Source organism: Equus przewalskii, chromosome X (genome assembly GCF_037783145.1).
Source record: "Equus przewalskii isolate Varuska chromosome X, EquPr2, whole genome shotgun sequence".
NCBI classification, from domain to species: domain Eukaryota; kingdom Metazoa; phylum Chordata; class Mammalia; order Perissodactyla; family Equidae; genus Equus; species Equus przewalskii.
Window position 1 is genome coordinate 122174434 of NC_091863.1, and position 15788 is coordinate 122190221.

The 15788-nt window shown below is 56.7% G+C and overlaps 1 protein-coding gene across 27 annotated transcripts in view; it reads left to right on the forward strand.

Moving 5' to 3' along the window:
- Positions 1-15788, forward strand: part of ZNF185 (zinc finger protein 185 with LIM domain) — a 66934-nt gene that overhangs the window by 17042 nt on the left and 34104 nt on the right. For 8 of the 27 annotated variants that reach the window (XM_070604488.1, XM_070604490.1, XM_070604497.1 and 5 more), the window contains exons 5-12: positions 1372-1410; positions 1516-1593; positions 2219-2308; positions 3190-3276; positions 4277-4360; positions 4635-4676; positions 6145-6228; positions 12271-12357. In XM_070604488.1, coding sequence (XP_070460589.1) covers positions 1372-1410; positions 1516-1593; positions 2219-2308; positions 3190-3276; positions 4277-4360; positions 4635-4676; positions 6145-6228; positions 12271-12357 — 591 coding nt within the window. The remainder of the gene's footprint in view (positions 1-1371; positions 1411-1515; positions 1594-2218; positions 2309-3189; positions 3277-4276; positions 4361-4634; positions 4677-6144; positions 6229-12270; positions 12358-15788) is intronic. The other 19 variants (XM_070604492.1, XM_070604496.1, XM_070604509.1 and 16 more) reach the window with 6 other exon arrangements.

Below are 15788 nucleotides of genomic sequence, written 5' to 3' on the forward strand. Positions count from 1 at the left end.
CACGAAAGAGAATTGCAGTTGTGAGAGCCGCAGTTGGCAAGGTTGGCAAGGTTGGCAAGGTTGGCAAGGGCCTGAGAATAGTTCAAAGGTAGCCTGCTCGTTGGGGGGCTTGTTTACTTCGGGGGGTGCAGTTCTCACTCTGGGCTTCGGTTTGAAGCTGCATTTGGAAGGCACATTCTGGGATGCTGTGACTCAGAGCTGGAGTGCCTGGAAGTTTACATAAACTTTGGCTCTCATTCTTTCCCAGAAAGGGTCCAGAGTCAGCCAGGGGCTGTGGCCCAGCCTCCCCAGGCCATAGGTATTTCAGCCACAAATGCTTGTGTGGCTAGAAGTGGGATAAGTGACCTTCCTTTCTCAGGTCCCACCCAAAATGTTCCTGCAACTTGATCACCTCCAGGAGGCTGTCCCCTGTTAAGGACAGGCTCTGTGGGGATGGAGAACACAGGCTCTGTGCTGCCCTTCCTGCCTGCCTGCATGAGGTCCCCAAGCTCCTCTATTGCTAGACAGAAGGGCCATCTGCTGAGTCCTTGTCCCCTGCTCCTGAGCCTGGAACTCACAGCCCTGGCTGCCCTACACTGTTAGCTCTTGGCTGCCCCCACCAAGTCCTCTGAGCCCTCTCAGTGCTCACTTGCTCCCAAACAGGAGGCATCTAGCACGTGGAGCCTAATGTTTTCCAGCCACTGACCAAGCCTTGGCCATGCCCTCCAGTCTCAAACTTCCATTAAGATTTGGGATGTGGGCATCCCAGGGGCTGGAGGAGCTGGCCCCCAGAGGAGTGGGGAGGGAGGGGCAGTTGGCCTTGGTTGGCTCATGCCTTGGCTCTGCCCCTTGGGCCCTCATGAGCCTTCCTGGAGGAGGCTGTACAGGGGCAGAGGGTCAGGCCAGGGGCTGTGGGCTCTGCCTGCCGTGGCCTTAGCCCCAAGCCTCTCACCATGGAGCCTCCAGCCTGAGCTGGATCTGCTCCAGCTCTGAGAGTAGAGGGTGGGAGACTGTCAGTAATTCCAGAAGAGCTCTTGCTCAGGGAAGTACTGGGGCCCGGCAGGCCAGGGAGAAGCCAGACTTTGGAGGGGACACCTCTGCAGCGAATGCCCAGCCATGGAACACACCTTCCTGGGCACCTGCTGCAAGCTAGAGCTGGGCCAGGCTGGCCCCGGAAAAATCAGCCACAGGTACTTTTCCTGGGGAGCATGAGGGAGACAGGCAGAGCTGAACTGGCAGCCCGGCCAGCCACTCTTGCACCCCTTGCTCTGACCATACTGGGACACCCGCCAACCAACCCGCTTTGCTGTTGCTGGGGACAGGAGAAAGTAGGGCACCCTGGGCCCTCCAATGAGGCCTCACTTCACTTCATACCTTCTTTCCCCTTGGCAGGCCTCCAAGCACAAGGGCTCCCACTGGCTATATCATCCGGTAGGTGACAGCAGGACCCTGCCCGCCTCCCTGTACCCACCTGCACCAGCCCCTGGCTTCTTCCAGGGGAGCTCACCAGGCTGCTTCTTCTGGGCTCTCTTTTAGGGGAGTGTTCACCAAGCCCATAGACAGCTCGTCCCAGCCCCGGCAGCACTTCCCCAAGGCCAATGGAGCTCCGAAAAGGTGTGTCTGTGGGGCGCTGGCCAAGCTCACAGCAGAGAGAACACTCTGCCTGTCACTGCGGGGGTGGCGAGTGGCAACTCTGTTCCTATGTAGGGCGGGGCCCTGGAGAGCAGTGTGGGAACCGAAACCCCCCAGGTGGATGCGTGCTCCGTTTGGGCGCTCTGGTCTCCCAGCAGCCAGGCCTCTGGGACACCCTGGGCCACTACTGGTGCCCAGCCCTTAAGCCAGTCCTGACCAGCCCTGGTCACTGGAGGAGAGGTGCAGGGAGGAGGCTGGGAGGGGCTCGCAGCCTCGACTTGCTGACTGATTGCACTGAGCGGTGTGCTTTAGCCCACCTTCTCCCGGCAGGCGGAGGCGGCATGCCGTCAGAGCATCTTGGCGTCAGGCTGCAGCTGGGCTCCATCAAACAGGCAGAGCCCCAGGGGCTGGGTCTGCCTATGGTAGGAGGGCTGCCCTGCTCAGGGTGGCACGGATGTTCTGGGTGTCTGGCAGGCCTGAGAGCAAAGAGGAAAGGCCACTAGCACCCCTTCATCCACCTGCCATGTGCCCGCTGGGCCCTGTGGGCAAATCTGGAAGCGAGGAGGGGACTTGCGGGTGGGCACACGGAAACTCCTTGCCTCTCCAGCGCTGCCGGTCTGGTGAGAGCAGCTCCCGCTGGGCCTCCCTGTCCCTCCTCCTCCGGCTACAAGATGACCACTGAGGATTACAAGAAGCTGTACGTATACAATCACAGACCCAGCTCGGTTCCCTCCTGCAAGGGATGAGCCCAAATACCGGGCCTGCTGAGGGCATCTGGCCGCTTGCCTCTAAGCATGGCCTGGGAGTGCTTGTCCCGCTGGCCTGACATCCCTGCCAGTTGCCACTGTGGCATGGAGCCCACCAGAAGACAACAAGCCCCAGAAAGTTAGACAGCTGTGCACATTGTACTTCTGACAGAAGGCAAAGCAGGGGCTGAAGGAGCTTGTAGAAGGTGCTGATGGGTCTGGAGAAAGGGTCATGGGGGCCTGGGGCTGCTACTGGCTGGTTGTGTTTCTTGGGCCTTCTGGGCCGGGCCAGGCTGGGCTGGGGCCTGATGATCCTAAGCAAGCGGCTGGCCCTGGCAGCCTATCAGTTGATGGGCATTTTGTGCCTAAATCTTAGCTACTTCTTGGATATAAATCTTTGGGGTTCCCTCCAGAGCTCCCCTTTTGACCCCTATCCAAGGCCCCCTCCTGTGTGCCCAGGGAGGGGGCACTCTGGACAGAGGGGTGGGTTGTGTCCACAGTTCCCAGGAGCCCCACATCTTTATATTGCTTGTCCCTTGTTGCCATCATCCAGTGACATGGAGCAGCTAGAGAATCTTTTTGGAGAAGGGATGAGGCTTGAACTTGGTCTTGGGGGACGGTTGGGTTGGAACAGGGAGAGGGAGGAGGGCTAGCTCTTGAGGAGGAAGAAGCGGCATGAGCAAAGGCCCAGAGGCAGCGATGCCAGCGTGTGTTGTTGTAAATCAGGAAGCTAAGCTGCTGAGAGTAGCAGCCTATGACAGGGAACAGGGGCAGAGGTAGGGGGCAGAAGGGCCATAACTGCCAGCATCCTCAACCCCTCCCCTGCCCCCAGGGCGCCCTACAACATCAGGCGCAGCTCAGCATCAGGGGCCGCTGAAGAGGAGGAGATGCCCTTCTCTTCTGACGAGCAGAAACGGAGGTAACGGTGCCCGCTGGGCATCCCACGGGCAGGGCAGGGGCTCAAGTCTCCGCAAACTGGTAAAATAGAAATTGTGCCAGCGGGCGTGACGAAATGCACAACAGGAAGCACATCAGCACTGGCACGTTTGCTGGAGGAGTGGCTGCCGGCAACAGGTGTCATTCCTTGAGTCCCAGAATCACCCGTGCAGTGCTGGGGACCCTCTTGTAAACCTTCTATGGGGCAGAGCCTAGGTAATGAACGTCTGGGGGAGGCCTCATCAGTGTGTGGACGCAGGGTGGGGAGGGAGGTGCTTCAGGACTTTAGATCAGTTTGTTATAAAGGGTCCTGAGCAAATTGGAGGAGCCCACTGTGTGTGCTGTGTGTGCAGAGTCCGGGCAGGGCCTAGTGCCTGGGGGGCAGGGCTAGGCTCCGGAGCTGCCAATGCCCCTCACCCCAAAGTGAGACCTGGGTGCTTGGGCGGCAGCTAGGACCTGAGGAAATAAAGCCCCCTTGTGCTCAGCACGCCCCCAGTCCCAACATCTACTGGCTTAGGAAACAGTGAAGCCCCTGTGCTAAAGGCCCGGCAGATGGGCAATTCTAAGGGCAGGGGTCTCCGGGCCTGGGAGATGCAGGGGAAGAGCCAGGAGCTCTGGAGCCAGGCTGCCGGGCACTGACTGCCTGCTCTGCTACTGGCTGGGTGTGTGATCTCGGGTATGTCACCAAAGGTCCCCATGCCTTGGTTGTCTCAGCTGCAAATTGTGGATGATACTGGCCCGTACCTTCCCGGATAGTAAGGAGTCACTGAGGCAGTGTGAATTGGCAGCAGCCAGTGCAGGGCTGGGCCCGCACTCCGTGCTCCATAAACATGGTCGCCCTTCCCTTGGTCTCCGCGTTTCCTTGGAATAGTCCTCAGAGCAGGCGCTACTCTGGCTTTGCCCACTCTCGTCCCTGGGGTGGCCCCGAGCCATTCTGAGTCCTGCCTTATGCCATCAGATGCTCCCTCCCTGTGCCACCCCAGGTCAGAGGCTGCAAGCAGTGTGGTGAGGAAGACAGCTTCCCGGGAGCACTCGTACGTCCTGTCAGCGGCCAAGAAGAGCCCCAGGTGAGTTGCTCCACGCTCTGGGACAGTTCCCTTCCCCTCAGGGCTCTGATCTTCCTCTGGCTGGTGAGGGGTGCGTTGAGAGGGCCCTTCGAGCCGGACCTTCTGGGATTCTCAGATGTACTTTCTGGAAAACTGAGAGGTCTGACTGCTGCTATCAGGGCAGGCAAGGTGTTGGGAATGAGAGAGAGGCCCAGGACCCTCTGAGGCAGAGCGGTCATGATGTCACCTGTCCACGGGTTCTGCCCAACATGTCACCTTTCTGCCTCCTTTCTAGCAGCCCTGCCCAGGAGACGCAGGCCCCGTTCATTGCGAAGAGGTAAGTGTCAGCACGGGAAGCCTTGGAAGCCTGTTGCTGACCCCGGAGAAGGCCTCCTGCTGGCAGGGGCGGGATGTGGGTGCTGGCTGCTGTCCCTGAGCAGGAGGAGTTGTGAGGGGGTGGTAGCTTTTGTCAAGAGGCCAGGTGAGCACCTAGGTGGCTGTGGTGGCACATGTGGCCCTGGCAGCCAGTTCTATATAGGCAGGAGCCTGGCTGAGAGAACACAGCTTGTGGCCAGAAACTTCCATTTGCCAATGGCTAGCAGGGCTAGGCCCCTGAACCAAGATGGAGCTGTAGTGTTTCCAAGGGCCTCTGAGGTTCAGAAGCAAAAGTAGCGACCAGGGTACGAAGGAGTTGCTTCCTTGCCCTCCCCCACCTGCTGGAGACGGGCTGGACAAAGGCTGGGCAGGAAGGACCACTGGGCTGGAGCCCAGAGGCTTGCCATTGGGAGCCCCTGCCTGGCCAGGCTCTTGGAAGTGACCATGACATTGGAGAGGGGCCCTAAAGAGTGAACAGAGTTCAACAAGGAATGATCAAGACATTAGGACATTCCAGCTGAATGAAGGAGGGGTGTCACCATTAGTTGAGACAGGACGTCTTCTGGGAGAAGAGAATATTTGAGGAAGACAGGGAAGAAACTTCTGGAAAGTTGAATTTTAGGGACATTGTGTTGGGTGGACATGATGTAGCTTAGCGAGCTGAGGACTGAGAAGCAGGGAGGAGCTAGCATGCTTAGTGTTCCAGGCAGAAGGCCCAGCTGGTGCAAAGGCCCAGAGGTGGACTGGAATACAGCCAGCAGAGGGTAGTGGTAGCACAGAAGGAGTGACAGATAATGGTGTGCTCTTACTGGCTGTATTAGGTTCCTGGGGCTGCTATAACAAAGTACCACAAACTGGGTGGCATAAACCCTAGAAATGTATTGTCTCCCAGTTCTGGAGGCCGGAAGTCCAAGACCAAGGTGTCACCAGGGTTGGCTCCTTCTGAGGGCTCTGAGGGAGCAGCTGTCCCGGCCTTTCTCCCAAACTCGGGTGGTGGCCAGCGGTCTTTGGCATTCCTTGGCTTGTAGACACACCACTCCAGTCTCTGCTTTCACCATCACATGACTTTTCTTTTCTCTATGTGTCTGTGTCCAAATTTCCCTCTTCTTATAAAGACACTGGTCATTGGATTTAGGGCCCACCCTAACCCAGTACGACCTCATCTTAACTAACCACATCTGCAAAGACCCTATTTGCAATAAGGTCCCATTCCCAGGTTCCAGGGGGACATGAATTTTGGGAGGACCCTATTCAATCCTGTATGCTGTCCTTATTCCGAGCTGGAGTTTCTGAGCCCCTAGCCTGGGCCACCTCATGGCCCTAGACTCCACTAAAAGAAAGCATACGCTTCAGGAGCAGCAAGCTCCGGGGCAGCTGAGCGGGACGTGAGTGCCCTGGGGACGGTCATCTGTTTCTCTTCTTGCCCAAAGGGTTGAGGTGGTGGATGAGGACGGGCCTTCTGAGAAGAGCCAAGACCCACCTGCTCTGGCAAGATCCACCCCTGGATTGAGCAGGTAACCAGCTACTCATCTCTGCCTGCCACTCAGTCACTGTGAAACCTCTGCCAGGTCACCTCTCTGCAGGACCTCAGGGTCAGTGTCCCCATGTGCCCAGGGACAGGATGGGGCACATAAATCAGTAAGGCCCTGTCTGGCTGGATGTCCTAGGGCTGAAAGGAGAAAAGCAACCTGGCCTCCAAGGAGAGAGCGCATCACTCTTGTCTGTTTAATGTTTATCTGTGTCACTTTAACCCTTGACCACTAAGCCCAGTGGTGGCCACAACATTCTGAGAAAAAGTACCAACTCCAGGGTTGGAGAGGGCCTGTCACCGGGGCACCAGCCCTGCCATTCTTAGGCTTGTTCCCGGCTCTCCTGTAAGTTGGCCAAGTTCAACCTGCCAACGCTGTCCTCCGCCTCCTGCCGGGGAAGGGGACTCCGCAGTCCCCAGCACTGCTCAAAGCTGCCTTCTTTGCCAGTGTGGACAGAGGCAGAGCCAAAGTGTCTTGGGCAATGTGAATTGAGCACATGCTGAGTCTGCCTAGCCCCAGCCTAGCCCCACTGGGAGCTGGGAGCCCAGGTGGGGCCGAGAGCTGGCTCTGGCTTGTGAGCCGGTCAGATGGGAGGGTCCGGCAGTGGAGTGACAGGGCAGGGGCAGGCCGAGTGCTGGTGATCTCACTCCAGGTGGGGCCCTGATTTGCCCTGATTTCTGAGCCCCGAGTGTTGGGGCAGATAATGGTGCTCTCTTATCTGCGGATGAAGAGCAATCGATACCTCCTTGTACTTTGTGCTGAATTGTGCTACGTCCTGCTGAGAGCATCACTGCCCTGTTGTCGCTGTTTAAAGCACCTGCCTGGATTGGGAGCTTTGCCCAAATCCAGGTCTGCTAAGAGTTGTGCCTCTGTGACACTCTTGGAAGACCTGGAGGCCAGAGTGGCAGAGCACCTGACCCTACAGGTCACTTTCAGGGGCTCCAGGGGCTGTTCCAGCTCTTCTAACGCCACTGCAAGCCCCTACTCCCCTCCCCAACTCAAGCCCCACAACCGTTTGTATGCGACCACAGTCCCCAGGGCCACTTCCTCTGTGCCAGGAGGGAGACAGGCCCACCTGCTGCAGCACAGACTGGCGGAGGAGAGCGGGGTTTCAGACCTTCTCTGCCCAGGGGGAGCCAGGAATGTGAGGCCAGCCCCAGCCGTGGCCCATGGCCCGAGCAGCAGGACTGCTGGGCTGGGGAGGAGGCGGCCAGGGCCTCCCTGCCGGAGATGCCCCTGCTCTTCACTTCCTCCCTCTCTTGATCCCCCCTGTTTGTCTGAACTTTTGTCTGTAAGAACTTTGGAACAAATGGAGAGATCTGAGAGCTCTTCACAAAGCAGCATCGAGGGGACTCGGAGGCCGCCATAACAAAGTCCCACAGACTAGGGGGCTTAAATGACAGAAATGTATTTTCTTCCACTTCTGGAGGCTGGAAGTCCGAGAGCAAGGTGTCAGCAGTGTTGGCTTCTTCTGAGGCCTCTCTTCACGGCTTGCAGACGGCCGTCTTCTCCCTGTGTCCTCACGTGGTCATCCCTCTGTGCGTGTCTGTGTCGTCATCTCCTCATCTTATAAGGACCCCAGTCAGATTAGATTAGGGCCCCCTACTCCATTATGCCATCATCTTAACTAATTATGTCTGCAACAACCCTATTTCCAAATAAGGTCACATTCTGACATCCTGGGGGTTAGGGCTTCAACGTGAATTTTGTAGGGGACACGATTCAACCCCAAACAATGCACATCTCTAATTTCTCTTTATTTCTCTTCTTCTTTTTTTTTTTTTTTTTAAAGCAATGAATGGTTTCAGATGCTTTTTAAAAGAGAACATAGGAGGAAATTTGGTTGTGATGTATTATGGATTTGAGAGGCATTTCAACATTTATTCCAGAAAATTTGGGGGTATGTTTAAGCCTCATCACGTGGCTGTCATAACAGGGTGGCTGTCATAGTCTGCTCGGGCTGCCGTGACACAGTACTCCAAACTGGGGGCTCAAACAACAGAAATGTATTGTCTCACAGTTCTGGAGGCCAGAAGTCTGAGACCAAACTTGCCTGTGAGGCGCCAGGAAACAGAACTGGGACCAGATTATGGAATGTTCCAGATACCAGAGATGTCTCTCAACGGAGCAGCCTCCATCGGGAAGGAGGGAGCCCCCCTCAGAGCGCACAACAGGGGCTGTCAGGGAGGCTCAGCTGGACGCTTCTCTCAGATCCCACAGCCCCGACAGAGCAGGAGCCCACCGGGCAGCTTCCAGGGGAGCCGTCTGCACTATCAGGCAGCCCTCGTTAGTCCCCATGCCCAGCTCCTGTCTGCCTGGCTCTCTGAGAGGTCCAGGTCTGGCTGTGCCCTTGAGGGAGCCCAGGCCCATGGGGCGCAGTGACTCAGCCAAACCCTGGGTCCCACAGCACCTCAGCAAAAGCTGATTTCTGGCAGGCTGGGACAGGAGACTATACAGCCTTGGCCCCAGGCATGGCCTTGCCCAGGCTGCCCCCTTCCAAGCCTGCCTCTGCCCCGTCCCCCGTGGCTCAAGTCTGAAGGTGAGCTCCTTATCTCATGCAGCAGGCCAAGCGGGAGGGACACCCCTGTCTTAGCTGCCAAACCTTTTAAGGACTTCAGGGAGGGCTGAACGTTTGAGACAGAAAGAGTACCACACAAGGACGCCCAAAGGCTGTGTCCTTGGGGCTCTTCAGCTGTCTCTTTCCTCCCATTGGAACTTGAATCCTGCTCGGGACTCCAGACCTGCCTGGATAGCCCAAAGGCCCCTCATCTGCAAGTGTCCACATCTGAGCTACTTGTCTCCACCAGCAGCCCCACACCCACACTGCTTGCCGGTAGAACGGGCTCTCCCTCCATGCACCCTGGGGCCTGGTTTCTTGGGTTCATCTCATTTTTCCCCTCTTGCTGTGGGACAACTCCTGCCCACCTTTTGAACTGAGCTCACTGGGATACCCTCTACCAGAGAAGCTGGCCTGCTTGAGGGTTCCCAGGCCTGGCTGCTGCCTCTATCACAGCACTGCTCCAGCTTTCTTGGCTCTCTGCCTCACCTGACCAGGGCAGGGCCTATAGGCTGTGCCCCAGCACGCTGCCTGGCAGAGTAGCTAGAGAGCAGTGAGTAAGAGCACAGCTTCTGGCACAAGGGAAAACCCTGGCATTGCCCTGTACTGGCTGTGTGACCTTGAGCAAGTCACTTTACCTCTCTGTGCCTCAGTGTTCTCACATGTAAAATAGGGAGCAGTGATACCTACCTCCCGAGGCTGTCCCACATACTAAACGGGATAATGCATATAAAGTCCTTTGTGCAGTGCCTGGCTACTATCATCCAGTCTTCCTCACTACAGGCTTGCCGATTTGCAGGGCCCTCTTCACGGGAAGAAACAGACCAATATCGCCACCTGCTGGCGTCTCAGGGAAATGCGGCTGTTGGGGCCAAGAAAGGAGGTATTCCCTCCCTCCCCCGCCTCTCTCCCTCTTTTAGCTGCATGAGTCATACACTCCTTGGCACAGGCCACCGTCACTTGCGTTCCTGCAGGCCGCTGGGGCCACACTGGATGAGTGTTCCTGGACTCCAGAAGCTCTCAGACCAGCTGAGAACTTCAGGTTGGACTAGAACTGATGTGTGGTTGAGCGTCTGGGGACGTGGCAGGGCTGGTGGGGGGCTGCAGAGGAGGAGAGGCTGGAAGGCCCCTGTATGAATTTGCTGGGGCTGCCATGACAAGGCACCAGAAACTGGGTGGATTAAACAACAGGAATGTATCATCTCATAGTTCTGGAGGCCAGAAGACCTAAATCAAGGTGTCGGCAGGGCTGTGTGCTCCCTCCGAGGGCTCAGGGGGGATCTGTTCCACGCCTTCCTCTTAGCTGCCGGTAATGCCAGCAATCCTTGGTGTTTCTTAGTTTGTAGATCCATCACTCTAATCTCTGCCTCTGTCTTCACATAGCTCTCTTCCCTCTGTGTGTCTGGGTCTAAATGTCCTCTTTTTATAAGGATGCCAGTCATTTGGGATTAGGATCCGCCCTACTCCAGTACGACCTCATCTTAACTAATCACATCTGCGATGACCCCATTTCCAAATGAGGCCCCATTCACAGGTACAGTTACGGGAGGTTAGGGCTAGGACTTCAACATATCTTTTGGGGGACACCGTGCAATCCACAACAGCCGCCTCTCCCCAGAAGAGGCTCCATTTGAGCTGGGTCTATAAGAAGGAATCACTCAGGGGGATGACAAGGAGGAGGAAGGCATGGAGGGAGAGGTGCAGGTTTGGGCAGGCTGGGGCAACACTTGTTCCTCTTTCCTCTGACATAGCAAGAAACGCCAGTGAGAAACTGTTTTACTTGCCTGTGACATCCCCAAGTGGGACGTCTCCCTGGTTCCTGGCACCACTTGCTGTAGATGGGGCAGAGTAGGGCCAGCGGCCAGCAGCTTTATGCCATCGTCGTCATTATCGCAGGAGCAGTCAGGTGGGGATCAGACCTGCCTGTGTGCACTGGGCCTCCTCCTGGCCTTCCTGTAGGGAAGGGCCCAGTCCCTGGCAGCCCTTCCGTTTCCTTCTGGTCATCTCTAGTGCATCAAGTCTCAGCCTGGAGGCACAGAGATGAACAGCCCACTGACCTGGTCTTCCACAGGCTCCAGGTATAGGTTGGAGTCAGAAACCAGGGTCAACTCCAAAGTGACCGAGGGCAGCAGGGCCACCTGGGCTCACCCAAAGCAGGGACTACCCACCTGCCTGTCTTCACCCTGGCCCCTCCAATCTCTCTTCCTCCTGGGACCCTGGAGTGGCCTTTCTAAAGTGCCAGTCTGATCCTGTCAAGCCCCTCACCCTCCGCTTCAAGCCCATTCGCTTTGCCACACCAGATCTGGTCTCAGCATTTAAGACGCCTGCCAGCCGCCACCTCCTCCTCCCCATCTCCCTCCAGCTGGCCTGGCCTGGCCTGGGCTACACCTCTATGAAGCTTCTCGGGTGCCCCTGGGGCAGGATTTGTGCATGGCCCTACAGCTTAGTAGAGTCAGCACCCATGCCACTCTGGCCTCATCCTGCCCCCAATGGGCTGGAAGATTCACTAGGGCAGGCCTGGCGCCCACCCCAATCTCCACCCCAGAGCCCAGCTCAGTGCCCAGGGGCAACTGAAGGCAGGAGGGAGCGGCCATAATATGATGTGGGCTGGGTCTTGAAGGGTGGCTTAGGCCTTACTCTACAGACCTGGGGAGGTGTGGTTTGAGATGAAGGGTACCCCCATAAAGCCAGTGAGCTCTAGATTCTCTTCAGCCCTGGCCATCACCACAGCCTGAAACTTCTGGGTGTCAGGCCCTCCAGTGGGGCCAAAAAATACATTGGACTTGGAGGGATGTGTGCGGTCACCCTCGGGCCAGGTTCTGAGCATGGGAACCCTCAAAGGGGCCCTTTGAGTGTTGAGAATGTCTGATCCTCTATGGGCTCCAGCTCATGGGCACCTGGTCACATGCCGTCACCCCTCGAGTCTCCACCATTCCTTTCCCACAGACTCTCAACTTCAAATTTGGTCTGTAGGTTTCTTGGCATCTTGTTCATCTTCAGTGCCCATCAGCCCACGAACTCAGAATTCCCACTGGCCTCATAAATAGCCACTTTGGACAGTCCACTGGGGCCACAGGCAGGGTTCACCTCTGCAAGTGGTTGGCAGCATCACGGTGGCACCTACAGACAGTACATTGGGGCTGGGCAGTCCCGTTTCCACCCAGAAGGCCCCTTGCTGTGCCTGAAGGGGGCTGGGCTTCAGACTGGGAGATTAGTGAAGGGGTCCTACCTTCCCCTTCCTCTGGGGCCTGGAGGTCAGTGACCCAAGCTCGACTGCAGCACCAGGAGGGCTCAAGGCCCAAGAGGAGACAAGAGCAAAAAAAAAAACCCTAAACCAGGCAATGGTGCAGGTGTCCTGCTACATTAGCCAGGGGGCTCGTGTGGGAGAATGCCCTTGAAGCACCCCCACAGACGGGGCAGGGGGAGGCCTTTCTTACCAGCACCTCCCTGGCTCTCTCCTTTGGCTGCAGCACAAGAGGTGGGGAGATTGTCTGCCTTCAGATCATGGCGCCTGGGGCGGGACTCCGCCTGGTGGCCCCACACTTGGAAGGAATGAGGTATGGGGGCCCTGCTGCTGTCTGAGCTCTTTCCACACCTTTTGAGAGACTGGGTCATCAGGGCCGGGATGCAAATGATGAGGCCTGTGGGCTGGTGGCTGAGAGACATGGTTGACCTGGGTTCTCTCTCCTATTTCATTCTTTCATTCCACAACTCTTGGGGAGTGAGCGTTTCATCCATGTGAGGCCAGACCTGGCCCTGAGGACCCAGTGGTGACCACCCCCTGGCTGGAGTAGCTGACTGTCTGCCTGGTGGGGGAGGCAGACGCAGACATGAGTTAGGCCAGGACTGAGATGCTGACCATGCAGTGTGCCAGGAGCCCTCGGGAAGTGATGGTTCAGCCTGGCCGAGCCCTGGGGATGGGACTGGCCAGCTGTGCTGTGTGGGGACACGGGGTCTGCAGAGCCTTCTGAGGCCACTGGGGCAGTTGCCCTGCTTGTGTGAGGGGGCCACCGGAAACTGGGTGGGGTCACTGGGTCAGCCTTGACAGTTCACGATGCCATCACGCCCAATGCTGGGGAGAGCGAAGGACAGGGGGCCACAACCTGCAGGGAGCACAGCGGGCCCAGCCCCTGCCCCAAGGTAGGGGGCAGACAGCCAGATAACAGGCAAGCAGGATTCGGGGGGCTGGGAGCTGGGCCCCAGGGAAGGTGGGGTTGGGGCAGGGGGAGATCTGAGCAGGGCAGGCCAAAGGAAGCATGCCTCCCTGCCTTTTTGCAGCACTCTCTCTCTCCTGCTCATTTAGCTCTTCACCTAACCAGGATTTAGTGAGCCCCTGCTGCATACCTGACCCCTGTGCCAGAGCCTGCGAGGCAGCGGTGAAGCAGCCAGACTGGGACCCTGCCTTGGGAAGCCCAGGGTCTGAGGGGGGAGGCCAGAGTGTATGCCCAAGATAATCCTTGGGGCAGTGGGAGCTCCAAGCAGGGGTCTCTAACCAGCATGGGGTTGGGCGTGGTTAGGAAGGCTTCCTGGAGGAAGTGACATCCAAGATGAGTCCTAATGGATCTCTAGGTTCCTTTACTCTGCGACTTGACTCTTACCTCTCTATATACCTGCCCCAGTCAGGCACTGAGCCCATCCATTCTATTTTAGAGATATTTCTGTCCCTACTGCCCTCCCCCAGGTCCAGGCCTTCACCATCACTTGCCCAGCTGTCTGCAACCGTTTCCTATTGCCTCATCCCCAGACCCTCCTCCACATCTCTACCTGGGTAACATTTCTGAAAGGCAGAAGTAGTCATGCCAGCCCCCTGGGGAAAGCCCTGCAATGCTGCCCCCCCCCCCCCCCCCCCGCCATTCAGGCTTTGCAGCCTGAACTTGCTATCTTGCCTGGCGAGGCCCGTCCGCACTGGGCTCTCCTCCTATCCCCTCCCTCCCTGGGTCCTCCACTCCAGCCTTCTGGGCCTCCATCTGTCCCCCAGTACCATTCGTCTGTACAGGCTGTAGGCTCTGCCTGGGATGCCCTTTCCCGTCTGCATTTTTCAGTCCCGCCTCAGATGTATCCCCTCTGGGGCACCTCTCTCCCCTGCGTTTCTTTCTGAGGCAGCATCTGTGAGGGGCTTTCCTGGCTGAGCTCACACAGTGCTGTGTTCATACCTCCACCGGAGAATCTTTCACACAGTCACAGTTGTCACTCAGGTTGGTCTGTGCCAAGATCTCTGAGTGCCCGCAGGGTAGGGGCTGTGGCTAAGTTGTTCCCTACATTTCTTTTGGGCTCCAGCACATGGCCTGGCCCAGAACAGTAGTGCAGGAGCGTTTGTTGCTGGAATGATTGAGAATCATCCAGTGTGATGTCTGTAGTAAGGCAACATCGGAAGCTGCTTTGTTGGTTTCCTTAAGGTGACCAGTCTCTGAAAAACAGGGGCAAAAGTGACCCAAGAGATGTGGGAGGAAGCCAGGCTGCCTACGAGGAAGGTCCCTGCTGTGTCTCCTGTCTCCAGAACCCATAACGTCCCTTCTGCAGATGAGGAAACTGGGACCCTAAATGGTTAAGTAACTTGCTTAAGGTCACATGGCTAAGAGAAGGCAGATCCAGGACTCCCACCCAGGCTGCCTGACTCCCACTCTGTACCTTTTGCTCCATAGCTCACTGTACTAGTGGGGACCAGCGGCAGGGGGCAGGAGGGGTGCTACAAATACTTAGGACTTTTCAAATGGATACATGATGAGTTTATTTCTAGTGTGGAGGCATTTGAGGGTTTTGTGGTTGAGGTTTGGGAGAGAGATCAGAGCTCAAGAGCTTTACATGTTATATGCAGACAGATGAGACTGAAATAATGGGGCTCAATGTTTATGTTTCCATGGGGTACAATGTTAAGGAAAGTGAGGAGAGAGGGGCACAGACCCTGGTGTGGAGGTCGCAGCTGCCTGGTCATCCCTCCTGAGGGCAACCGGGGGAGGGTGGTCAGTTCTGGCCCTGTTGAGTGTGGGCTGCCTGAGGGCCAATCCAGGAGGCAGTGGAGGTATGGGTCAGGAGCAAAGAGGAGAGGTGGGAACAAGCAGAGGTCATTAGCTTGAGGGTGGCACTTGGTGCCGTGGAAGCAGAGGAGGTGGCCAAGGTGGTGGAGCATGCAGATGGAGAGGAACGCTGGGAACACCAACATTTAAGGAGAAGAAGAGGAGAAAAAGGCAAAGGAGACTGGGGAGGTGTGGCAAGGGAGATAGGAGGTGGTATCACAGAGTCCTGATGGACGGACAGGGGAGGGAAGGCGGGAGTGGCCCACTGGTTTAGTGGTCCTGAATGGCAATAATGATAGGAGTGTCTCCATTGGGTCTGACACCATGGGGCTCCCTGATGACCTAAGAGAACCGAGGGAGGTTGAATTAGGAAGTTAGGATCAGTCTTACACCATGGAGGATTACAGTCCAGAACTCTGAAGCAAGACTGTTTGGGTTCAAATCCCAGCTCTTCCCCTTGTTACCTGTGGAAATTGCAGCAAGTCACTTGGGCTCTCTGTACCTCAGTTTGCCCATCTGGAAACATGAGCACTAACAACAGTGCCCACGTCCGGGGTTGATGTGGAGAGTTAATGCATGCAGAGTCATGAGAATGGGGTCTGACCCTCAATCAACAGTAGTGTTATTAGCTATTAGTAGTATTAGCTAACAGTAATTAATTTAGTAGCTATTAGTAATGAGATGTTTTTTTTTGAGGAAGATTAGCCCTGAGCTAACTACTGCCAGTCCTCCTCTTTTTGCTGAGGAAGCCTGGCCCTGAGCTAACATCTGTGCCCATCTTCCTCTACTTTATATGTGGGATGCCTACCACAGCATGGCATGCCAAGCAGTGCCATGTCCGCACCCGGGATCTGAACCGGTGAACCCCAGGCCGCCGAGAAGCGGAACGTACGAACTTAACTGCTGCACCACCGGGCCGGTCCCAGTAATGAGATTTTGAGAATTGGCCAATCCTGCAGTATCAGATTTTAAGC